General features: G+C 55.1%; 2 protein-coding genes across 2 annotated transcripts; both read left to right on the top strand.

The window, feature by feature from the left end:
* NRARP (NOTCH regulated ankyrin repeat protein) lies at positions 1-2,623 on the top strand. The gene has a single exon (XM_013094986.4). It carries the CDS (start codon positions 164-166, stop codon positions 506-508), a length of 345 nt encoding a protein of 114 aa, XP_012950440.2. The 5' UTR covers positions 1-163; the 3' UTR covers positions 509-2,623.
* A 15,213-nt stretch (positions 2,624-17,836) lies between these two features.
* AMBP (alpha-1-microglobulin/bikunin precursor) lies at positions 17,837-23,118 on the top strand. The gene is made up of 10 exons (XM_005014781.6): positions 17,837-18,034; positions 18,935-19,077; positions 19,218-19,294; positions 19,819-19,932; positions 20,385-20,486; positions 20,694-20,731; positions 21,392-21,470; positions 21,551-21,718; positions 21,879-22,055; positions 22,982-23,118. The coding sequence occupies exons 1-10, from the start codon at positions 17,927-17,929 to the stop codon at positions 23,011-23,013; spliced, it is 1,038 nt and encodes a 345-aa protein (XP_005014838.2). The 5' UTR covers positions 17,837-17,926; the 3' UTR covers positions 23,014-23,118.
* The last annotated feature ends 1,217 nt before the right edge of the window (positions 23,119-24,335 follow it).

The raw sequence follows: 24,335 nt of genomic DNA, 5'->3' as shown, positions 1-24,335 counted from the left end.
GGCGGCTGCGGGGCGCGGAGCGGCGCGAGGCAGCGCGGAGCGGCGGCCAGGACCCGCCGCAGCCCGGCCCCGCATGCCCGGCCGCGCGGGGTAGCGGCGGCCCGGCCCAGGCGGCGGCGGCGCCGTCCATGCGGGGCGTGAGGCGAGCGGGGCCGGCGGCAGCATGAGCCAGAGCGAGGTGTCGCCGTGCGCGGCGCCGCCGAGCCAGCGCGTCTTCCAGGAGGCGGTGCGGCGCGGCAACACCAAGGAGCTGCAGTCGCTGCTGCAGAACATGACGAACTGCGAGTTCAACGTGAACTCCTTCGGGCCCGAGGGGCAGACGGCGCTGCACCAGTCCGTCATCGACGGCAACCTGGAGCTCGTCAAGCTGCTCGTCAAGTTCGGCGCCGACATCCGCCTGGCCAACCGCGACGGCTGGAGCGCGCTGCACATCGCCGCCTTCGGGGGCCACCAGGACATCGTCCTCTACCTGATCACCAAGGCCAAATACTCCGCCGGCGCCCGGTGATGCCGCGGGGCCGCCCCGCCGCCTTCCTGACATGTCAAAGCTGCTCGGACTCCGTGGTTTTTGTGGTTTGGTTGTTTTTTTTTTTGATTTTTTTTTTTTTTTGTGTGTGTGTGTTTTTTGTTTGTTTGTTTTTTGGCAAAGAAATTTGGGGCCCCGCAAAGATTTACTGAAAGCAAACAAACAAACACACCGCCATTTACCTGCTTCTAATTTTGTTTTTCTTCCAAGGGTTGTTTTCCTACTGTAATTTTTTTTTCCATCTACCTCGGCTGCACTCACAGTATTCACGGTTTCAGTTTGACATCTGGTCAGATGCTTTAAAACGGTTGTTTCCCCCCCCTCCCCCCGCCCCTCCCTCCCCGGTAATATTTAATCCTTTCTCCCCTCTCCTCTAACACCCGTGGTGGCCTGTCCCTCGATTTTAAAGTATTCTGGCTCAGAAACGAATTCATTTCAACACCTCCCCAGATGCACCCACGTCGCCGGGCGGTGCTTTCCCCCGAGCCAGCTCCGACCACGCCGGGAGTCGGCGCCAGCGGCCGGGCAGGTGGCTCCCGGCAGCCGCCGGCCCCGTCCCTGCCCCGGAGGGGGACGCGCGTCTCCTCCGGCAGGCTTCGCCCAGTGTCTTCCTACTGCTCGGTTTCATTTTTTGTTCTGTTTTGTTTTTTTTTTTTTTGAGGCAACTCCATTGGAATATGACAGACTTGGTTTTCTCGCCCTGCCTGATTGCTTTTTGTGTGTGTGCTGGGTTTTCTGTTTTTTTTCTCTTTTTTGTGGGTGTCCGAAGAAAGTCTGCATCCTCAGCCGATTCTTGAATCCATTCAGCACACGTGAGATCACAGGAAAAGACGTTGAATCCTTCCTTCTGGTTTTGTGTGTGAAGGGAGGATTAGTAAACCCTGAACTTTTTTTCATATTAAAAAAAAAAGTGAAATAAACTCTAGAGGCAGAGGATTTGCTTTTGCACAGAAAAGGGGCGCGAGCGCTCTCTGCTGCCTAGAGAGATGCCTGAAAACTACTGAGAAATAGTTTGGGAACTTTTTTCTTTTGGTGAAACTTGGATAACACTTCTCAATGCAGAATGATTCACTTGATGTATGTAGAGTCACCTGCCTTTTATATTATATATATATATGTCTAAGTATATATATATTTATAAAAGAAAGGGAGGAAGAAGAGAAAGCCACCCTAAGCCGCATTTTGAAGTGACTGCACGTATAATCGCAATGCTGCTTTTTATTGCTATGGCACAAGAACATCCATTTGGAAAATGCGGAAAATTTCAGAAGTCTCCTCTCTCCCCCTGGTCTTTCATCCCTCTTCTGTTTGTCTGCACTAAAACCAACCATATCACTGCCATCTCCCTGCTCTTTCCTCTCTTACTCCCTTTATCCAAACCATTACAATTAAAAATAGTTACCTGCTGTTTTTTTTGGGTTGTGTCTTAACTATTTATCATGTATGTGTATATATTTGTGGGTGAAGTTTGTGAGCCTGGTTTTTGTTTGAAGCTGGTGGTGAGTGTTTCAAAATATGGTTTGGGAAATATGCTTTTTTTTCCTAGTCTCAAAACTAAAGCCTTGAGTCTGCCATTATTATTTCCCATTGCACTGAATATTCTGCTTTGTCTCTGATGGTTTCACCTGCAGTTTTTGTTTCTTCCACTTCAACAATTTGGGATAAGTAAAAAGCTCCAGATTCAAAGAAGAAAAAGGAAAAAATCCCTGTTGCAAGTGTCTACTGTCAATGCTGTAACTTGCAAGGAACTGCTTAGCTGAAGTCTTTTCTGTGAGCCTTGAAGGTGGTGTCCAGCACTTCCACTGGTGCTTCTGTGTAATAGTTACAGGGTGGGAACAATATCTTTTCTAGCGAGGTTTTATTGTTGTTACCAGATGGTTGCACATTTTTTGACTAAATGGATTTGCCACATTGAAATGTCATAACATTTATGACATAATATTAAAAAAGTGTATTTTAAAGCCAAGTTCTAGATGGATTTTTAAAAAGAAATCTTGGTTATAAACCCAGTCTAAAGGGAGCTCTGTCCAGTGTTGTAAAGACAACATGATGTAACCCATATTTATATTTTTATAAAATACCTATTAAGACTGTGAATCTCCTGTGTGAATTGCTGAGTGAGTTTAAGAAAAGTATTGTTCCTTTCCAGCTTCCTGGAGCTTTAGACACGCTGAGATTTTGGAAATTGTATGTCGGGGAAGGGGGTTTGCTCTGAAATTGTGAGTTGATGTATTTTTACATCCCTTTGTATTTTACTGAAAAGCTGCTGCCCTTCTTAGTCCCTAGAGTTTCAATTTTCTATGCAACCCCCACACCCCGTCTCTCTTTATCTTGAGAAGTAAAAGGGATGCAGATTGATTCAAATTGAAATGAGGGTCCCCCCGCCCCCCTTGTTGGCTCATAGTGCTGCTGACCCTTCACGCCAAAACGGGGAGTACAAGAAAAGAGGCAGGTGGGGGAGGCTCTTTCGTGCATGACTGGTCACCTTATGGCAGTCATCTTTTTAATTATTATTATTATTTTTGTAAGAAGAATATATTGATAATGTCAGTGAAATAAGCAGACATTGAAGCTGATGCACAGATTGCTCCAGAAAGGAGTTTTTCTGTAGATTTTTCTTTAGATGCGAATACCTTTTTTAATTATGTTAATTAATGTTAAGAATTTTTAGGCTTATATTGAAGCTGTATGTGGGTCACTATATGATCATTTCTAACTGGATAAAGTCTGTACAGTACAGCATATTCCTGAGTGTATGATATAGACATGTAGCCCCAGAGTGCGAAATTTATAAATAAATTTTTCATTGATCTTTTTATAAAAAAAAAAAATGTCTTTTGTTTCTTTCCCATGCATGGGGTTGTGTGGCAGCTGTGATGGGGGTGATGGGTTCCTGGCTCTCCCTTTAAGCTGCTGTGTTCTCCTTGGGGCCCACAAGGTAACTGTGACCTGCACTGGCAGCGCTGCACCTGGGATTTGATGATCCCTGAAGAACACTTGCGGGGCTGGTGGGTTGGGGACTGTGTGTCCGGGGCTCTGATGGTTTCTCCATCCTAGCCTCAGTAGTAGCTGAGGGTGTTGGCTCAGGGTACAGCCAGGCCAAGTGCTTGGGGTTTGGGCCTCAAAAGCAGCCCCTGCCCTGGGGGAGTGAGGCATGAGCTCCCTGTGCCCCAGCTTGCATTGGCTCCCCTGGATCAGTGGTTTTGGGGTCTGTAGCCTCAGCCTGGCAGGTTAAGTATCCGGAAACCCTCCTAGGCTTCTTTACTGCCCTCAGTGAGGCGGGTGAGGTGGCCTGGTTCCCTCCCAGCCTATGCTGGGCCTCTGGGCTGTGACAATGGGGCCATCGGCATCCAGGCACTGCCATCAGACCAGCGTTGACTCCAGCAGCCCCCCGTGGGATGAGAGGCAGCATCACCAAAGGTGTCCCCAGTCTTCTCCCGTAGACCAGGGCAGACTGAGCCCTGCACCTTTGGAGGCACCTGGGGCAGGATTCAGCTGCACAGGGAAGTGGGAAAAACAGCAGCAGCCCCATGCCTGTATCATTGGGGGCAGGGCGCAGCAAGCCTCCAACACCAGGTTAATTTAGGGACCATGCTCTTTCCATACAGATAATTGTAACAGCTCTGGCAATGTCCAGAAATCGTCTAGAAACATGTGCCATGCCCAGCCTGATGTTGGGTGCAGGCTCTTGGGGACTCCAAAAGCAATGTCCTGCAAATGTCAGCCTTCCTGAACCAGTTTGGTGCCACTTGGGTGCTGTGTGACATGGGCAAGGGACAGGGACCCACCCAGGTAAGGCACCACCAAAACACTGAAGCCCTCCTGGTGCTGGAGTGCTGCTGGCAGGATTCAAAATGTTCTGAGCCACGCTAACAGGCAAACCCTAATATCTTTCTGCTCCCAGGTACTTTCTGGAGGCACAGAGCCCACTGGACAGGGTGAGCTTTAAGGTACTATGTAGCAGCTTAGATGTGAGTGTTCTTTGCTCGTACCGGATTGACAGAGCAAAACCTGAAGTGGGGTCATAGCTATGACTGTGGGCACTGCTTTGCTCTGCACAAGTCAGGTGCTGGGGCAGCCCCTGCAGTGAGACACGCATATACCCATTCCCCTGCCTGCCTTGCCATCCCCAACAGTGCCTCTGTTTGAGACAGTACTGCTGATAAAAAAAAAAAAAAAAATCATTCAGGTGCTATTTTATTGCTGTGGAGAGAAACACAGGGCTTTTTATCATGCACCTTTTCCTGTGTCTTTTGGCCAGCCGGGCTGTGCAAACCATGAGCAAAAAGACTGTTTCCCAAGGAAATGCAGCATTTCTGTGTAAATCTCTTCCCATGGAGTGGGCTGGGGCCTCCAGGAGCCCCTTTGCAGGAGATTTTGGCTGGTCAGTGAATACAAATTGCATGCCCCTGGCTGCCAGCCCAGCACCCGCGAAGCCACACTGTGCCCTGGGCTCGCATGTGCACAGCCGCCCAGGTGGCCCCGAGCAGAGGGGAAGCGCCGAGGCCAAGGGTGCAGTGGAGCTATGTATGGGGACAGGGACAGAGTGGGGCTGGCGGTGCTCAACTCTGGGCTGAGCCCTCAGCCCCACTGCTGGCCCTGCTGCAGCACCCAGAGCTGCCCTGCTTTGCAGCACTCTCTAAAGAAACCCAGTCCAAGAAATCTAGGAACTCCAAAGGCTTTCTTTTTTTTTTTTTTTTTCCTTTTCTATTTTTGTTCCAATAAAACAAAAATATTGGAACATTTCGTGTCGTAAGCACATTCTTCTGGCATTTTTGTGTGTCCCTGGCTGCATGTTATTGTCCGCTGGCCACATTACGTAGGTTCTGTTGTTCCAAGAGAAACCAAAGAAAGAATTTGAACTTTCAAGTGCTTCCTGCCATTGTCTTTTGCTTTTGTTTGTGCTACTGACTCCAAAACAGATGGATCGGTCTCCCCTCCGTCCACAGGGGTGATGGGAAGTCAACACAGCCCAGAGAAGTTTGACAGCTTTGTCTTCTGTTATATTCCCCTTCATTCGTCAAGCCCAGACATCAGAGCTGAATCGAACAACGCATATGGATGGGGGGAAGGAGGTGGGATTTTATTTGAATTTCAGGGAGCTTAACACAGTAAGTAATGAATGAGAAAGAAAGACAGCGAGTGAGTGAGCGAGAGGGGACGGGCTGTAATCAAAATTCAGTACATTTTAAATAGATGCTTTGTTGGCATTTGTATGACTATGATAATGCCACAGCCTGGAGATCCGAATAGGAGTTACCTTTTTAAAAATCACAATTGACTACTGTTCAGTGCCGGGGAGGAGACGGCAGCTCAGTCTGGCTGGACAGGCTCTTCTCCCTTCCAGCTGAAACATTTTGCTACTTCTTGATGCCTTCTTCACTGGATCCCCACGAGTGGGGTGAAACCCCTTGGCATGAGCATAAAGTGGGTGGTAGGGTGGTCACAGCAAACTGCTGTCAGCAGTGTCAGAGGTCCAGAGCACATCAGATGGGACCCTATGTTCCACAGGATGCTTTTGTTTCAACCCATTTTACTGTGACCCAAAGCCTCTGTGGTGTTGGGTACTGGGACTGAGCCACGTTTGGCTGTGAAGGTCCAGGTCCCTCCTGGGCTGTGGCTAAAGCTGGCCATGCCATTCCTGCAGTGAGATCCCTGCAAGCCTCTGTGCCCTAAAATCACTGGCACTCTGAAGACCTCCATGCTTGTGGGCTGTGTTGTCCCAGGAGTGCTCCCAGGCCTGTGACAAGGTCTGGCAGGGCAGCGCATGGGTGGCCCCCACTTCTCCTTTACGGCAGCCGGCATCCCAGGGGATGACACTGCATCACCATGTCATGTGGGCAGGAGGAACATCTCTTCTCAGCAACTCTCCAGCTGCTCACTAGGGAGAGGTGACCTCTGAGTCTCACAAAGAAACAGATTTGGGTGTAATGTAGTTTTACATTGCATTTACAGGTTGCTTTGTGTTTTCAGGTTTCTCTTGCTGACTAATGAAATGCCCAAGCAGGGAAGCATCCTGGTTTGGTGTGCTCTGGGGAGGACAGTGGTTGGGGATTGGGTCTGTAGGTGGAGAACACTGCCCAGATTAAGGGATTACAGGAGGGATGGCCGGAGACAGTTGGAGGGACAAAGGATGGAGGGATAACTGTATAGGGATAAAAGGATTCATGGGAATGAATGAAGAGATAGAAGATGAGGGATGGAGACAAGGGGACAGGAGAATGGCTGAGGATGGAGATAGGGATGGGTGGAGGAATGGACAGAGGGAAAGCTGGGCAGTTGGGTGAGTGGCAGGATGGCGGACAATTTGCTTGGACTGTTGCTGGGACAACTGCTTGTGCTGGAAACTCTTCATTTGACCTGAGTCCAACACACGATGCCATTCTCTGGCTGCAGCTTTTTAGGAAGAGGTTCCTCAGAAGGGGCCTCCCCTTTCTGCGCCATTGGCACTCCCCGCCTGACCTGGGCAGCAGCTCTGGCAGCCCATGGATGCACAGAGTGGCACAGACACCTGGACATCAGCTGTTCACTGCAGCTCCTCCAGCACGGCTGTGCCAGCCCACAGCACCACAGCCAACACTGACACCTGCTCTCTAAGTCCATCTTTGTCCCTGGTCCAGCCCAACACCAACCAGCCCCATGCTGCACCCAGGCAGGCTGGATATGCACCCCATTGGCACCAGCCCTGCCCAGGTGTGGAGGATGCTGGGGACCCGGCAGCCTTGGATGTTGATGTGAGGGAGCCGTCAGGCTCCCGCACTGCATGGAGCAGAGCTGGGTTAACAAGCCAGGCAGGTATGTACAGCCCTGCTTGGCAATGTTGGCAAATGGCCGTCAGCTCTGCAAAGCATCAGTGGGGCACTGGACAGTGCAAAGCTGAGCCTTTGCATGGGGCCTGAATGAATTCTACAATTCTTGCTTTAAATGAATGCTACAACTGAGAAGAGCCACTGCCTGGAAATGGCACCTTTCACCCCAGGAGTGCACTGCAGTCTCATTTTTTTTGTTGTTTTTGGTTTTGTTTTGTTTTGTTTTGTTTTGTTTTTTCCAGATGGGAAAACACTTCTCACTGATTCACAGTCAAAAGCAATGTTATACATGATGCAGTTTCACAGATGGATTCTGAATATGCCTACACCTTTCCCGGCTTTTCTGCACAGGACCAGATTCCTGCCTGCACAGCCCTGTTTGCTGGGGAGCTCTTGATGGGACATCTTATTATACCAGGCTCTACCTAGAGCAAGGCAACATGCATGCAAGAGTGGTGTAGTGCTCCTGCACATCTGATTTCTTTCACTGATGCCTAAAGTACTTGGTCTGAGTGGCCAGAAGGCTCTGCCAGGGACAGGTTTGCAGCATACTGTGGAGGCTTCCCCTGCTGCTCCATCCCATGCCCCATGGAGAGCAGCAGGGTCTTGCAGCAGACCCAGACCCAGCACAGCACCCGCACACACGGCTGTCCCTAGCAGGTCCTCGCATTTCACCCTGCTCACATTTTCAGCTGAGCCTCCCCCCGTCCCCTTTTCCACTCACGGCTCCAACCCCCCCCCCCCCCATTCAAAGCCCCTGTCCTTTTAAGCTATTTTTTTCCCTCCTATTCATTTCCCGGACGCCTCTATCCTTTTCTCTTGACTAGCCCCTCTCAGAGAGCAGCTGCTATGCTAATAAGCATGAGGCAGAAAAGGGAGAGAGCCTTTGCAGTGGCTGGGGAGGAGAGAAAGACCCCGAGCCCTCCAAATGCTAAATAAATCCCGGGCTGGAGCAGCATCCCCGAACAAAGAGGCCTGGCCTCCCCCCCCCTTCCCCTCTTCCCAATTCCACCACCTTTTCACATTCAAATCCATTAAACAGCGAGCAGAAAGACCCCGAGTATTCATAGCATTGCATTAAAGAGAAAGCCCCGTGGTCCCTCTCCACGCAGGCCGGCGCAGGGAAGGCCTCGCACCCACCACGCTGCGCAGGCCCCGCGGCTGCGGCCAGCTGGGGAGCTGCCACTCGAGGCATTGGAGAGACAAAAGGGCCCCGGGCACTGGGCAGGGGGAGGCTGTCCTTCCACCAGTGTCACAGCTTGGCATCCCCAGCTGGGCTCCTCCGTCAGGTGAAGTGGGGGGGTTGGGGCCATTTAGGAGGTGGGAACCCCCCCCCCGTGTCTCCGGACTGTCAGCAGGGATAGCGCTGGGCAGTGTGAAGGCAGTGACAGGGCAGGGAACACCCAGGTGATGTCCCACAGCCGATCCCAAAGGGCAGGAGGTCTTGGAGGATGGTTGAGGAAGGAGAGGCCAGGCAGAGCCGATGACCACCATGAGGTGCCCACCAGCCCCCACCACCTCTGCCTGACCACAGCTGGTGCTCACCCAGCCAGCCAGGAGCCTCATGCTGATAACAGAGAGCCCTCATGCCAAAATTGGTGGGTCTGTACCTGTTTTGCCCATTTTGCCCTGGAGTCAGAGCAGTTTTATCGTGCAAAGACCTCAGCCCTCATACCCCTAGTAAGAGAAACACATGGGCCCCCACCGCAGCCCCTCTCAAGTACATCCAGCCTTTGCCTGAAGGACCACAAGTGTCCCCAGGTCCCTGTGGACCTCTGATTGCTGCTGGCTGCTGCCTGCCCATTTTGGTGAGGAGGATCCTCTGCATGGCACAGCTGTGGTGCTTGTGCTATGCAGAGGATCTCCTCTTACCACTGTGCAATAGCATGAGGTGAGCCAAGTCCACCTCTGGAGCTGAGCCAAATCCAGGCTGTGGGGTCACACTGGGGTTCTCCCACCACAGCCCAGGACAGGGACCCCACTGCTCCCCACAAGTCACAGCCTGTTTATGGGAGCCATCGGGGATCAAATGGGGCAACCACACACCACACACAGCCTCATACAGCAGGGGTGAATGACTGTTTTCTGTGGGGGGATTTGCAGGTCCCACTGTGCTCCTACGCAGATGACCATGTAGGTGGGTTCCATAGCTGTCGAGTCTGGTGGCACCTGAAGGGATGTGGCTCTTCCCTGGAGGAGGAATAGATGAGCACAAACATTTTTCTCATCTCTTTTCTAGGACAGAAATGGAGATGCAGCTCTAGAAGGATTTAATGTTCTTCTTTAGTCACAAGTTTCTGATACAGTCATAGGACACCAGCACTTGGGGCTTTTAGTGCCAAATATTGAAAAGTGTGTTTAAATCATGGGGAGGCAGCAATAACTGGGACCCAGCATGTGCAGCTTGGTCAGTGGAGTGGTATTCAGCTCCAGCTCTGGACTGTCCATCTGAGGTGGTGCTTGGGCTCCTCAGGGTGCTCCCTGGGGTGCTCCTAGCAGCATGGGATCCCTGGGATGCCTTCAGAGCTGATGCTTTGAGGCTGTCAGGCTTTGCTGACCCACCTTGTTCTTGTTCCACACTGCAGATCTCCAGCTTCTTGGCCTGGAGGCATCTTGCTGGGCTCCACCTGGAATGTACTTCACCAGAAAACAGAGCGCTCTGGTATGCATGTCAGCTGGGACTCAGAGAAGTTTCCAAGAACAGCCTTCCCATCCTGTGAAGGAAACCAGCTCCATCCAGAAAGTTTCAGCCTCAAAGTCGCAGTTAATGAAGGACAGAGGTGTTTCCATACTACCATTGGCAACCCCTGTATACAAGCATGAAGTCCCAATCCAGCACACTGACAAAGCAGAGCATGATGTGTTGCTCCAGCTTTGCCATCACTGAACCAGCCTTGACTTGGACAGAGACAGGCACCAATCCTGTACTTTCCAAACCAGGTAGTTCACTTCCACCCGCACAGAGCTCCTTGCCTGACACGAGACACCTGGAGGCTCAAGTAGGTGTTGAGGGTGCAAGAGGCATGGAAAGCCTTAGATGTGACAGCACATTCCTGCTCCTGGGTGACTTCCCATGGGTTTGGTCAGTAACAGGTACCCTTGCAGTCCCATTACTGCCACTGTGACCCCGAGTCCATGCCCCACCATCTCACTCAGCTCCAGCCCCTCCTAAGGACCAGCCCCAGCAGCAAAATCCACCCTGCTTTAGACCAGTCCTTGGAGTAGTCTGACGACCAGAGCAGGACAAGTCCATCATGCACATGCTGATGGCTAGATGTGGGAGCGATGAATGCAAACCACCTCAGACTGCATGGCCATGGGAAGTACTGAGAAGGACAAAGAATACATGTTGTTTTTTTGGGGGGTCTTCTACAGCTGAGAGGATGTGGTTGATGGGCAGTGGGGCACCACCACCTCTGATGCTGAAGCTGTGGCTGCAAACACCCCAGCCCTTCTCCAGGAGGGCAATTGCCCACCTCACACACCAGCTCAAGCTCCAGCCTTTCTCTGAACGCTGAAATGGTGGAGCTTGCTACAGACTCCAACCTTGCAAGATGGGGCCCATTGCTCTGCTGGGGTGCGAGCCATCTCTGTGAACCTGCTGGAGACCTAAATCACCCCGCCTTGCCTCCAGGCTTGCCGAAGAGCTGCTGCAGGCTTCCAGCTGCCTCCTCATCCCTGCAGGGCTGCCTCAGGACACAGCGGCACAGGCTGGGCTGCCCGACCCCGGGGACTCGCGGGTGCCCCGGTGGGGCAGGACCTCCACGCAGGTCTACCTGTGGCGGCAGGTGGGGCAGGGGGCTGGGGCGGGCTCCGCGGGCTGGCTGGGGAGAAAGGGCCCTGCTTAGCAATGCAGGAATGCAGTGGGCTGAATGCGGCGGGGCGGGTCTGATCTGGTGCCCCACTAAGCCCCCATTCTTTCCCAGCCGGTGCATCTCGTATTCAGGCTGCCTGCTCCTAAGCAGAGTGTCTTTAATCCTTCCCTTGTCTCCTCCATTCCCTTTCAGGCCTTCGTCCAATGGGAAGGGGATGAGCAGCTCTCTCCAGGAAGGAAATTAAAAGCGGGGAGGAGGTGGGGAGGAGGAGAGCGCGGGGAGGGGGACTTGGACGGGGAGACAATCCTGGAGTGGAGATGCCAGTCATCAGGGTCTCAATAGCCCCATTCACCCTGCCCAGCCACACAGAAAATCAGGGTCACCAGGATCCATGCCCTGCCTGGAGACAACTGTTGCTTTATTCTTTTTAATTGCTGGAAAACGCAGAAAAGTTCACTTGTGTGTGTGGCTGGCTCTGGTGGGGGCTGCGAGGGGGGCGCGGGCGGTGGTGGGGAGGGGACGGATGGGGCGAGGCCAGCGCACAGCCAGGAGGGACACAAAAAGCTCCGCACGTGAGGGTGGAGGCTGCGACCCGGCGCGGTGGAGGAGCCATCTGCACAGCTGGGGCCACGCCGTGGTGGGGACAGGGGTGCTTCACCCCCGGGCATGCCTGGTGAGGACCCCCAGGGCTGGAGGTGGAGGGGACAGCCCCACGGCCACCAGCAGGGGAAGGGCCTGTGCAGACATGCATGCAGGCAGATGGACAGATGTCCCCAGATCTCTGGGCATGGAGATGTCTGGGATGATTCTTCCAGCCAGGGACACAGCGAGTGGGCACCCACGTGGGCGGACACAGCAGCATGTTGCCACCGTGGACCAAGCATGCTGCAACACCTTCCAGACCAAGGCAAAGCCTTGTCACCACCACCCTGAGATCCTGCTCCCATTACCACCGCCCCAGTCAGATGGATGACAGCCCCCCAGGGTGCGCAGGCAGGATGCCCCATAGAACAGTGCACGCCCCACTGCCCCTGCAGACAGCCCCAGTGATGTCCTGGAGGGCATGTGTGCAGCCTCAGGGCTAGGGGCTTGAGGAAACCTGCTACCCCAGCAGCCCTCTTGCTCTTCCACTTGCTGTCCCATGCACCTAGATGTGGGTGAGCACCAGCATGGAGACACGGGCCACCGTGGGCCATGGGACACATGCCACCAATTGGCAACTGAGCAGCTCTGCACTGGCAGGTCCATGGCTGCCATCCATCTGATGGGTGGTGGATACCGGGGGCATTCCGAAAGCAAGACACAAGTGCCCAGGACGGAGCTGGGGCCAGTCCCAGCCTGTACTCATCAGGAGCAATCTGGGAGGTATCTGGTTCAGCCTTTGCGCTCCTTTTGCTGAAGACTCAAACTCTCCTATCTGAAGAGTGTCAGAGATATACTGGCCATGCTGGTGGTTCTATCTGCTCTCAACCTGCAGCTCATCCTCAGCCCATAATGTGCTTCCAAGCATTCTGTGACCAATAGCACACAAGGCAGCATCCCCGGGTTTATGTGATACCATGGCTCATGACCCATCACCTCACCCACCCTATACATACCCTCTTGGCTGGCATGCCACTGGCAAGCCCAGTGCAAGGTGCTGCAGGCAGCACCTGGCAGGGTCGGCCAGCCTCCAAAGCAGGAGAGATGCCTGCTTTGGGACCTAAAAATCTAGGGGTAGGAGCAGAGCCCCTGAGCTAAGGAGCAGCCAATGGGCATGGAGGAAGAGGAAAAGGAGAAGAAGGATGAGGATGAGGCCAAAGAGGATGAGGAAGAGGACAAGGACAAGGTTGTGGAGCACAGTGGAGAGCATTTGCAGCCCACGCTGCTCAGGGCAGAGTGGTGCAGGACACACCACCCTCCAAAACCCAGCCCAGGTTCAGCATTTGCCTGCAGCCCCACTCCCTTCCTGGCAGATGTTATTTTAAAGCCGTAACTGCAGCTGTTTTAAAAACGTAACTTGACCAGTCCTGATCAAATGCAAGCAGAGATCTTCCTCAGGCCACAGCCTGGGTAGAGGTAGACAGGAACACAACCATGTCTGGGAGACAAAAAGGCACCTGGGAGACAAACCAGGCCCAGGGTGTTGAGAGCATATGGACAAGGGCACGAAGCAGAAATGCAGGCTGATGACCCCTGACACTGCCAGAGACTGACCTGGGAGCCAGGGCAGAACTGCAAATGCTTTCATAGTGGTGCTGGAAGCATAAGAGGAAACAAAGAACTTGACATCACTCAGCAGCATCCTGCAATAGGCCAAGAGAGACCTGGTAGAAGGAGGCTAACCAACAAGTGGTGTCCTGACTGCCAGCTTCATAGGAGTGACAGAGGAGGGGTACAGATGGGAGGTGGTTTATGTAGTGTGAAGCTACTCAAAATATAGCAGGGAAAGAGTGCATAAAGGAATCCTTATAGGTGAAAATCCCAGACTAAAAAAAAAATAATGTAAAATTCAGATTGAACATGATGAGAATGGTAAGATATCTAGAAATACGAAGTGATTCCAGAGAACATGCAAGGTGGGATGTTTACGGTGGGACATCACTCCCCCCATGTACAGAATGGCTTCATAAGACAAGATGTAGAGATACAGTTTGTGGATGCAGCAAATGAAGCCCCTTGAACCTATAACCCACAAGAAAAGATGCTGTTCTGGGCTGGATCTTGATTGTTTGGGACCTGGCTGAAGAGATGCTGGGGGAACTGCACCATACTGAAAAACACAGCGCTACCAGGTTTAACAGTGCGGTGAGATAGAGGTATACCCCATAAGAAGTTCAGGAAAAGGAACTATGTAGAATTCAGGAATACTACCCAATATCCCATCCCCAAATCTCAAGGTCCTAGAGATAGATGGAGGGTATTACACATGCCTGAGAAGCTTGGGTAAAATGTGCCACAATTCAGAAGGAAAATGAAGGACTAATCCCCTTCCCGGTTCTGTGAGAGTTAAATGGTGGTGCTACAGAAAATGCCGATGTTTCAGAAACAGAAATCTTGCCTAGGAGAGGGAAAGACCACAAAATGTGGCACATCAGCTGAAATCAAAAGACTAAAAATCTAAAAATGAATGTGCAAGAAAAGATGTTATGGCTGAAGAATATCCCTTAATCCATTAAGAGCAGAAAAACAGCTAGGGTCTGGGGAGATGCCCAGGATGTAAGGAGACCTTTGGAGTGGTAAGGCCACAAGGAGAAGCAGCCCGGTGTTTTTCTTTCTTGGACAAAGGTGGTGAGGAGATTTCCAGGCCTGGCACACTTACTGCAGCCGTTGCTCAGAGGACAATTGCCAGAACAATTTGAAGTAAACACAGAGGAAGGCCCAGACTGGTGGGATGAACTGTCATCCCAGACAGATGGCTCATGCCCAGGAGGAACACAAATGTTAAACCATGGAGGTGCTGGCTATAGCATGATACCTTGTCTTACAGCCAGGCAGCAGGCTGGTGGATGGTGAAACATTTACCTCTGTAAAGAGGATGCTGAGAGCTAAAAACTGTAGACTCTTTTTGCTCTATTACTAGTTAGAAAGCAGAATCTATGCAGAAGGTAGGTCTATGCTGAGCATGTGGTCCCTTTCTGCAAGGGGAACATGTGTTCCTCCTTGTCCCAGAGAGGATCCAGAAGGCATCATCAGACTGGATTTTCAGAAAAATTCTGATGGTGCACCACACCAGAGATTATTAAAGAAACAAACTTCCTGTGGGAGCAGAATGGCTGTTCTGTGAACTCAAAGGTGGTTGAAGAATCAGAAGCAACACGTAGGGCTGAACAGCCGCTCCTCAGGATGGAGGACACTGAGTCCCCCAGGGGGCAGCTCTAGGGCTGGTTTTATATCTGACATCTTCATCCATCCCCTGGATAAGGGAGTGAACAGGATAACCTTCAAGTTCACAGACGATACTGGGGACTTCTGGATAGCAAAATACTGTTCGTGGCAAAGAGTTTCAAAAAGACCTCACAAAAACAAGGACGAAGAGGTAGGAGGTAAGTTTTGGTGTAGAGAAATGAAGGTGATGCTTCAAGGGAGAAGTGATCAGAGCAAGGCATTGGCATGGAGCTCAGGACAGGTGGCTAGACTCAGAAGCAGAGCTGGGAGCCATCACTGACCTGGTAATCATCACTGACCTGGTAATCATCACTGACTGCTGTGTAATCAGCAAAGTCTTGGGAACAAGATGGCAAGTGTTTTGACACTGTAGAAAATCTTGGAAAGACTTACCTTGGGTGCTGTGTGCTTGAGCTCCTGTTTCCACAGCTGAACAAGGAAATGAGTAGTCAGCTTTCTCTGGACCTGCTTTGTAACAACTGATGAGATGTATTGCCTGTTGTATGATAGGGGACTGGAAAAGCTGAGACCTCCTGCCTTGAGAGAGGAGAGCCAAGAGCAGATATGACTGAGGCCTGCAAAATCATGAGGGTGGTGGACAAGCTGAGCATGAAACTGTAACACTCCAGCAGTCCTTGGAGTAAGGAGTGCTGGCGGGAGATAGGTTGAAAATAAAAAAGAAAAAACTTCATTATATAGCAGGTTTTGAACTTCCAGGGCTTGTTGCCACAGGGAGTAGGGGAGCCAGATAACACTGGCAGGTTCAGAAAGGGACTGGATGAGCTCAGTGAACAACTGGTTTGCAAAGGGACAGTGGAAGGATGAGGCAGGGATGCCCCCTCTAATGGTTTGAGGGGGCATCTCCATCATGGTAGATGCTGGAGAGCAGGAGGGAAGTGGAGTCAGGCTCTTAGTGTCTCATTTTTCCAGTGATGAACACTGAATCTTGGTGGCCTTTACCCTGCAGAGACTGTCTGATGTTCCACAAACCCCCAGACAGCCACAGGAGAGTTGGGACACCTGCAGTGGCTGCAGGAGAGGGGCCTGAAACTGAGTGGGTATAAAAGGGAGGTTTGAGTCAGAGCAGTGAGGTTGGGGGGTTGTTCCGCAGGAATTTCATGGCAGTTTCTCCCTGCGTTTGGTTTCTGTCCAAACTGGTCTGAAACCAACATGCTGGCCGCCCTTCCTTGCCAGCTGGCAGCAGCCCATACCCCACGGATCCCGCAGGGTCCCTGTGGCCCCGAGCCCTGCCGGAGGGCCCCGTGGGCACCTCCTGCCCCCAGTGCTGGAGCCGCGGCTGCCCCAGGGCAGCCTGCTGGTGCCAGCATGGGGCCCCTGATGCCGGGTCCGTGCACCCCTGGGCCTGGAGAGCTGTGCCCTGCCGAGGCTGCCACCGCAGCCCTGCACTCGGCAGCATGTGGGGCTTCTCCATCCCCCTCCATTCAGTAGTCCTGGTGCAAACATGGCCACAGCCCTGGGGAAAGGGACAGGGACAGGGACAGGGACAGGGACAGGGACAGGGACAGGGACAGGGACAGGGACAGGGACAGGGAGCATATTTTTGGAGGAGAGCATGGGGCTGGCGAGCTGCACTGCATCCCCAGCCTTTCCGGGCACAGGGCTGGTGATGTGCAGGAGCTGGGTTTCGCAGCCGGTTGTGCTGCTCCCCACCTTTCGCAGCCGCGCGGTACCCGCGGGGCCTGGCCGCGCCCCGGGCCCGCAGCGTGACGGGACGCGGGCGGTGCCGGCCGTGCCCGCGGCGGGGCAGAGCGGCGAGCACGGAGCCTGCCCGCGGCCACGCGCTGCGGCCCTGCCTCGCCCGCGCCTCCCGGCCCCGCTCCTGGCTTCGCGAGGCCGCCCCGGGGCCCGGCGGCGCCGCGGCTTTTCCTGGCCGCCGGCTGCCACCTAGCGGCGGCAGTGCCGGGGGCAGCGGGGCACGGACGGGCTCCCCTAGAGGGACGCGCGACGAGGCGGGCTCGGTCCGGCCACCGCACGGCCAGGGCTCGGCCTGCTCCCGAGGGCGGCCCGGAGGGGGCCGGGGGGTTCGGCCGGGCGGAGCTGCCCGCCCGGTGCTGCCACCTTCTGGGCCCGACGAGCGCTGCCCTGGGGACGGCAGGAGGAGGGGGTGAAAGTCTGGCCGGCTGCTGCAAGCGTGCCTGCAGCTCTCGGCCTTCTCTGCAAATATTGAGATACCGGCCGGCTGCAAGAGGGGCTCCTGCCCTTTGCTCTGTTTGCCATTTCCTCCGGCTGTTTGGTTTCAGTTAATCATCCTGAGAAGGCAAACAGTCGTGGGGACAGACGCTGGGCCCGTGCCACCCATGCGTGCCGGGCCCCAGGCCCCTCAGCGCAGGGTGGGTGCCACCCCGCCCGCCCCAGGCCTTGGCCACCCGCTTGGGACCCCCAGGGAGAGTCTCAGCCCTGCTGCCAGGAGGGGATCTGGCTGCTGGGCTCCGCTCCCTGTGGGCACTGCTGAGGAGCGAGGAGCTCGTGATGCGTGCTGGGGACCTCTTGGTCCTCTCTCTGCAGGGTCAGGTTAGTCCAGCACTGCGGGCACCATCCGGGCTCCTTATAGGATCCCAGGGCAGGAATACAAATCATAACATAGAATAAGACAGGTCCTGGTCTGTGCGTGGGCCAAGAGGTGGTGTAGGAACAGGTGAGGTGAGGAGCTCTCATGGATGTTTGGCTCTGTGCTGCTTGGGCCATGGTGAGCTCAGGCCACATGGCCAGGTCTGCAGGGCCAGGAGCTGCCCCCACGTCTACCTGCCCGGCCCCCGCCAGGCTGGCTGCCCCGCTGGCCCTGTTCTCTGAGGTCTGAAGGTCACGCGGCTGCGCAGTGAGGACAGTGCAGAAACACGGATCCCTCCAGCGCGGTGGCACTTAGCGGCACTCTGAAGCCACCAGACACAATGTTTTGGGGTCTCCTTTCTCTCCTCCTCTTCGCCATGGCCAGCGGAACCCCCATTGGGGACCAGGATGAAGACATCCAAGTGCAGGAGAATTTTGAAGCTGAGCGGGTAACAGCGGCTTGCGGTCCCTGGATATTGGGGGTAGTAGGGATGGGAGAAAGCTATTTCATTTTTCTCTAGCAAGAAGGGTGACATTTCCCATAATGGGTTGTGCAGGGCTGGTGCTGGCAGCGCAGATCTCCCTGGGTGCTGGTCTGGGGGGGATTCAGCCCTTGGGATGGCCTCACCCCAGCAAACACACAGGCAGGGCAGATGAATCCCAGTCTGTTCATCTGTCCAGACTAAGGTGCCTTGCTGTGGCAGGGCACACCAGAAGCCCCAGAATGTGTGTGGGATGCAGCCTGCCCCCTCCAGCCCCCCCCCCCCCCCAGGTCTCCTGCAGGCACCTCTGTCCCCTGCCCAGCTCTGCATACCCAACATGCACATGGGTCTAGGCTCCGCTGGGTACCAGCCGCCCTTCCTGGTGAACAGGAGACACACAGACACTGCCCGGGGCACGGGGACCCCACTCTGTTCCCAGGGACTGCCTGTCCCCCATGTAAAAGTGACAGAAATGGAGGGAAGAAGGGGCCAGTATCCTGCCCAGTGGTAAGCACACATGGGCAACAGGAGTCCAGCTCTGACCCTCACTTCCCCAGCAGTTCAGCATGAAACTGCTGTAAAGCTGGGACATCTGGGCTGCCACCTCTTCTGACAGACAGCCCTCGAATGCTGTCAGAGATCCAAGCATAGAAGCCTGGGAAGCTGTGGAAGATGGGTGACCACTGAGTTGGAAATCCTGCTGAGTGCTGGTCACTTTCCTATGGCAGCTCTGGCCCCAGCACCTTTCACCATAGCTCACCAGTTGGCTTCTTGGTTGTGAATATTTCAGCTTTGCAGAAAGCCATGGGATATCCTACCTTGGTGGAGGAGGTGTGTGGCAGATATGTCCTTTTCTTTTCCCCACAGATGTATGGGAAATGGTACGATGTAGCCATTGGCACCACCTGCAAGTGGATGAAGAACTACAAGGAGAAGTTCAACATGGGCACGCTGGTGCTGGGCCCTGGCCCCAGTGCCGACCAGATCAGCACAATCAGCACCAGGTTGCGGTACGAGCAGTGCTGTGGGTGCTCAGGGATTTCAGGGATCCTGTGCCATGGGCAATCTGGTTGCTCCAGGCACAGTTTTCACAAGATAAATAGGAAAAGAGATGACCTGAAGCTGTTTATTCTTTTACTCCTTCATCCAGGCAAGGTGACTGCACTCACATCTCAGGAGAGTACCAGAAGACCAGCACCCCTGGCAAATACACCTACTATAATCCTAGTAAGTTGGGCTCACTGCTGGCCTGCTGAGCCCTAAGAGCTGCTGTGTGCTCACAGGATGTGAATCAGTGCCAGGCCTCAAAGGATACAGCTGGTGGCTGGGGAAGTGGTTCAAGGGAGCAGGGCTCAGGGAGAGGAGGTTGCTCTGTAGCGTGGGTTGTTTCCAGACAAGGAAACAGGGTCTTAGGGAAACTGTTTCAGAGCTGCCTGCATAGGTACAGGACTATGAGATATTCCAGCAGATCTGTCTCATCCCCAGGGTCCCAATCTGGGACAGGCTCCCACCAGCCACATTTAAGGAGCATTGATGGTATCTCAGTTGTCTGCAAACTTTGGATTCCAGTCCCCTCAACTAATAAGAGGCTGGTGAGGTGAAAGCGTGTCAGGGTTGTGCCTGCCTCCTAATAATTTCATAATTTCCTGAATTAGCTGCTTGATTTCACCCCCCAGCTCTGTCACTGTCGTCTATACCTGTTCCTTCCTGAGGGGCAGGAATGATGCCCCCTGTATTGCTGTCTCACCTAGAATGGGATGTGTCTATCAAGTCCTATGTGCTTCGCACCAACTATGAAGAATACGCAGTCATTCTGATGAAGAAGACAAGTAGTTATGGTTCAACCACCACACTGAAGCTATATGGTATGTCTGGCTATGGCACTGTGGGCAAGTAGGCCTTTAGGTGGGCTCAGTAACACCACTCTTTGCTTGTCTTTGAGGGACTTGAGTGTGGCTTTGGAGGTGGTGCCTTGAGTCAGCTCATCTTTGACACCAAAGAGGTTGAGTTTTATGGCTCACTTTTAGAGCCACATCACACAATTCAAACCAGAGTGTTATTTGGGATGAACAAGATTTGCTTGGGAAACCCAGATCCTGAAGTTGCAGGAGATGCTGTCTTTCATGACTGGGAGACATGTAAACAATGTTAACCAAGCCCTTGACCAACTCTGGTCAAGAATAATGGAGGAGAGGTTGGTAGGACTTGTACTGGGCCTGCAGCTGCCTGGGCTCTGCAGGTGTGTGGCTGCTGGGGGCTCCACACAGACTCTTGCCACTGCTGACCCTGCTGACAGCCTGTCCCTTGCCCTTGCCAGGGAGAAGCCCAGAGCTGCGGGAGGACCTCACCGATGCCTTCCGGCAGCTGGCTCTGGAGATGGGCATCCCTGCGGACTCCATCTTCATCCTGGTCAACAAAGGTAATGCATGCAAGGCATGTGCCTCTTCTGCTGCCTGTGCCCCTGACGTGATGGTGTGCTGAGGCTGCTCCTTCTTGGTCTGCAAGGTTGGGGAGAAGAAGGGAGGGCCAGGATGGAGGGAGGAGAGATGACAGCTTTGTTGGGATGAGGTAGAAAGGGGACCACCCCTCTCAAGCTGCTGATCTTCTCTTCTGTCATCTGGGCCAGGTGAATGTGTCCCCCAGGAGACTGCCACCGCCCCCGAGGTGAGTGCTCCAGCCAGGACCTCCTGGAATGAATTAAGGATGGGAATGGGCTTTGCCTGCAAGGACAGGGCACAGGCTGCAAGGACAGGGGTCACAGGTGCATCAGGTGTTGCTAGGGCTCACTTCCAAGTAGAAAGCAATGTCCCTTTCCGACTCTGATTCTTTTGTAGGGTAGAAGTTGCAGCACATGAAGCCTGGTGTCTCTGTGCCCTTTGCCTGCTCCTGAGTGCTCCAGCTGGGCTGAAGACTCCCTTCCCCAGTGGGGGAGGCAGCTCATTGCCCTACTAATGCTCCAGCTGCTGTCATCCAGCACATCCCAGTCTTGTAGTGTTGAGTTTAAAAGTTTTTTCAAGAGGGGATGGGACTTCATAGGAGAAACAGTCCAGCTGAGGATAGATACATCTGGAGATTGCAACACCCCGTGTCAGTGGGAGCAGAGACATGTCCTCAGCCCGGCATAGGGCATGGCCAGGGCACTTTGGGTGTCTTTACCCAAAATGCATGATTCTGTCCCATGTCTGGGATGAGCACAGGGCTCAGAAGGCCACGACTGACCCCAGGCCGATGAATGATGTATGGGGGCACTAGGGGAGCTTGTCACCAGAGGCAGAAGGGCAGGCAGGGCTGACAGCAGCTTTGTGCTTCTTTATCCCGGAGCAGAGGGCGCGGAGAGCAGTGCTGCCACCTGAGGAGGGCTCAGCCGCGGGACCCTTGCCCCCATATGTTGGCAACAAGGAAGGTGGGTCCTGGCAGAGGGGCTGTGGCAGGCGTCCCTGCGCCCCCTTGTCCTGCCACAACGCGTGTTGTGCTCACCTGCAGATGCATGCCGGCTGAGCCGGGACCCTGGGCCCTGCAGCGGGATGCTCTCCCGCTTCTTCTACAATGTTTCTTCCATGGCCTGTGAGACCTTCCTCTATGGTGGCTGCCTGGGCAATGGCAACAACTTCTACTCAGAGAAGGGCTGCTTGCAGGCGTGCCGGACTGAGGGTGAGCAGGCATGGGGCTGGGCAGGGGGTGAAGGGATGTGGAGGGTGGGTGAGGTGAGGCCTTCACCCCAGCCCCAGAGGGGACTGCGTGCAACCCCGAGCCCTGTGTGTCCACGGGGGTCCTGGTCCTGCTGGCCTGCCGCAGCCCCCTCTCCCTGCAGCTGCCTGCAGGCTGCCCATCGTCCAGGGGCCCTGCCAGAAGCCAGTGCTGCGCTGGGCCTTTGATGCGGCTCAGGGCAAGTGCATCAAGTTCAGCTACGGAGGCTGCAAGGGCAATGGGAACCAGTTCTACTCGGAGAAGGAGTGCAAGGAGTACTGCGGGGCTCCTCCACTGGCAGGTACGGCACTGCAGTGTGTCAGGGGCTGGGGCAGCAAGCGGGTGGGCACTGCCTGCACATCTTGTCTGCTCCAGACTGCATCCAGGAGCACTGGGTCTGCCGGCAGCTGGAGTGGGTCTGTCCTGGGTCCAGTCCTCTGACGGACCAAGGAAAAGATCATCAATCTACAGACAGCATCACACATGGGGAATGTGTGTATAGGCTGCAGATGCACCAAGGCTGTTGAACTTAAAAATGTTTGTGGTAACAGGGGTAAAGGCCCCGAGGAGGCCAGAGTGCAGTCGGGAGCAGTGGAGGTGGCAGAAATGTCAGTGGGAGTAGCAGCTGAAAAATTTGAAGGGGTAAAGGGACCCTGACACCAAATAGGGACCCTGGGTGCACCCAGAGTGTACCCTCCATGCGATGCCCTCCAGAGCCTCCAGATCTAGTCAGCACAAGGGTTTCCATATTGAAACCCTTTTGGAGAATCTAAAGGCCTGCTCTGCCCCCAGGACAGATGGACAAGCATTCTCATTTTCATCAGTGTAGCAGGGGAGATCTTACTGCAGAAGAGAGTGAGCTCAGGGACATTCAGCCACAGCCCTGCATGAGCCTGATACTGATAACGGCAAGCAGCAGGAGCTGGGTGGGAGCCCAGCAGATGGGGAATGGGGACAAAGTAATGGGTCTCAGGACAGAACCCATCTTTTATTATCTTGTCACCAGTATAAAGTGTATTAATGCCACTGAGGTGGGATATGAAGTAACATCCCTGGACAGCAAAGGGATGTACAGAGAGTCCAGACTGCTTCCCTTATCACTGACAGCAGGGACAAAGTGACAAAGCAGGAAGCATCAACCATTGCCACCTGTCTGTGGGGCATGGCGGGGTGTGAGGATGGGGTCTGTGGGTCTGCCTGTCATACTGCACACTGCTCTGCTTGCAGAGGATGAGGAGTTTCTGCATCTGTCAAACTGATGTGGGTGGAAGACGAGCACCAAGCACTGGAACAAGGGCCTCGCATGAGCTCCTGGTGGTGCAGGAGATGTCTTCAACAGTAAATGTCTTTAAAGTAACCAACAAGCCTAGTGTCCATCCCAGAGCCGGCGATGAGCGGCAGAGGATGCTGTTGAGTCCTCACTGGCCTCCCCTGTGGTGTCCCTCCTGGCAGGGCTGCTGGGTGCTGTCCGCTCAGCCCCTGTCCCTGCCTCAGTCCTGCTGCCCACCACCTGCATGGTGCAGGGGTGCCAACAGGGGCAGCCAGGGGCTCTGACGTCCTGCTGGGTGGGGGCAGACGGGAAGGAAGCAGCATGGGGGGGCCAGGCACCTGTTCCTCCCTGAGGGTGAATAATCAGTGCTGCATCTCACGGATGGGGCACGGTGGCACCACGGGTTTTGGTGAGGCTCTCTCGCTGTGCAGTCTGAGCCTCATCCTTGGTGTGAGCAGACCCTGTGGGTTGTGCCCCCCCAGGACACTGGGGGCCCTGGCACACGTGAGGGGGAGCCCAGCACTGGGGGTGCTCAGAGCCCAGAGCCTTGCTGGCACCCCTGGGCCTCAGCTTGGAACTGGAGATGGGGGGCACGGGGTGGGGGGCTGCGGGCTCACGGGAGGCTGGGAGGGACGGGGAACGATCACGGGGAGGGCTGGGGGTTCTGGAGGGGCTGTGGGAGAGGACTGGGGGGGGGCGGAGCAGACGGGGGGGGTCCCAGGAGGGGGCTGTGGGGCTCGCGGGTCACAGGGGACCATGGGGGGGTCCCAGGAGGGGACTTCGGGGGCACGGGGGGGGTCACAGGGAGACGGGGGGGGTCACGGGGCAGGACCAGGGCCCCTGCAGTGGTCACGGGGGGCTCGGAGGGAGACGGAGCAGTGCGAGGGGCTGCGGGGGCGGGGGGCGGGGGCGGGGGCGGAGGGGTCCCGGTGTGCGCGGGGCCAGCCCCCGCCCCGCCCCCCCGGCCCCGCCGGCCCCCGCCGGCCTCCGTAGCCGGCGCCGCGCGCGCTCCGTCCCTGGCGGCGAGGCGGAAGAGGCAAGATGGCGGCGGCAGGCCCGCGCCCGGCCCCGAGCCGCGGCGCCCATAGGGGCTGAGACGCGGCCCGGCCCCCCCCACCCCCCCGAGCCCCTCGCAGGAGCCCGCCCGCCCCTTCCCGTGCCCTGCCCGCCGCCCCGGGCCATGCCCGGTTAGCGCCCACTGCCCGGCTGACGGCGGGGCCCGGCCGAGCCCCTTCCCCGCCGCGTCGCCCCCCCCCGGGCCGGGCCGTGCCGGGCCGCGCCCCCCCCGCCCCGCCGCGCCCGGGACGCCCC

The sequence above is a fragment of the Anas platyrhynchos genome, chromosome 18 (genome assembly GCF_047663525.1).
Source record: "Anas platyrhynchos isolate ZD024472 breed Pekin duck chromosome 18, IASCAAS_PekinDuck_T2T, whole genome shotgun sequence".
Taxonomy (NCBI): Eukaryota; Metazoa; Chordata; class Aves; order Anseriformes; family Anatidae; genus Anas; species Anas platyrhynchos.
Note: the sequence above shows the minus strand (reverse complement) of the source record. Positions and strands in the feature narration are given on the sequence as shown.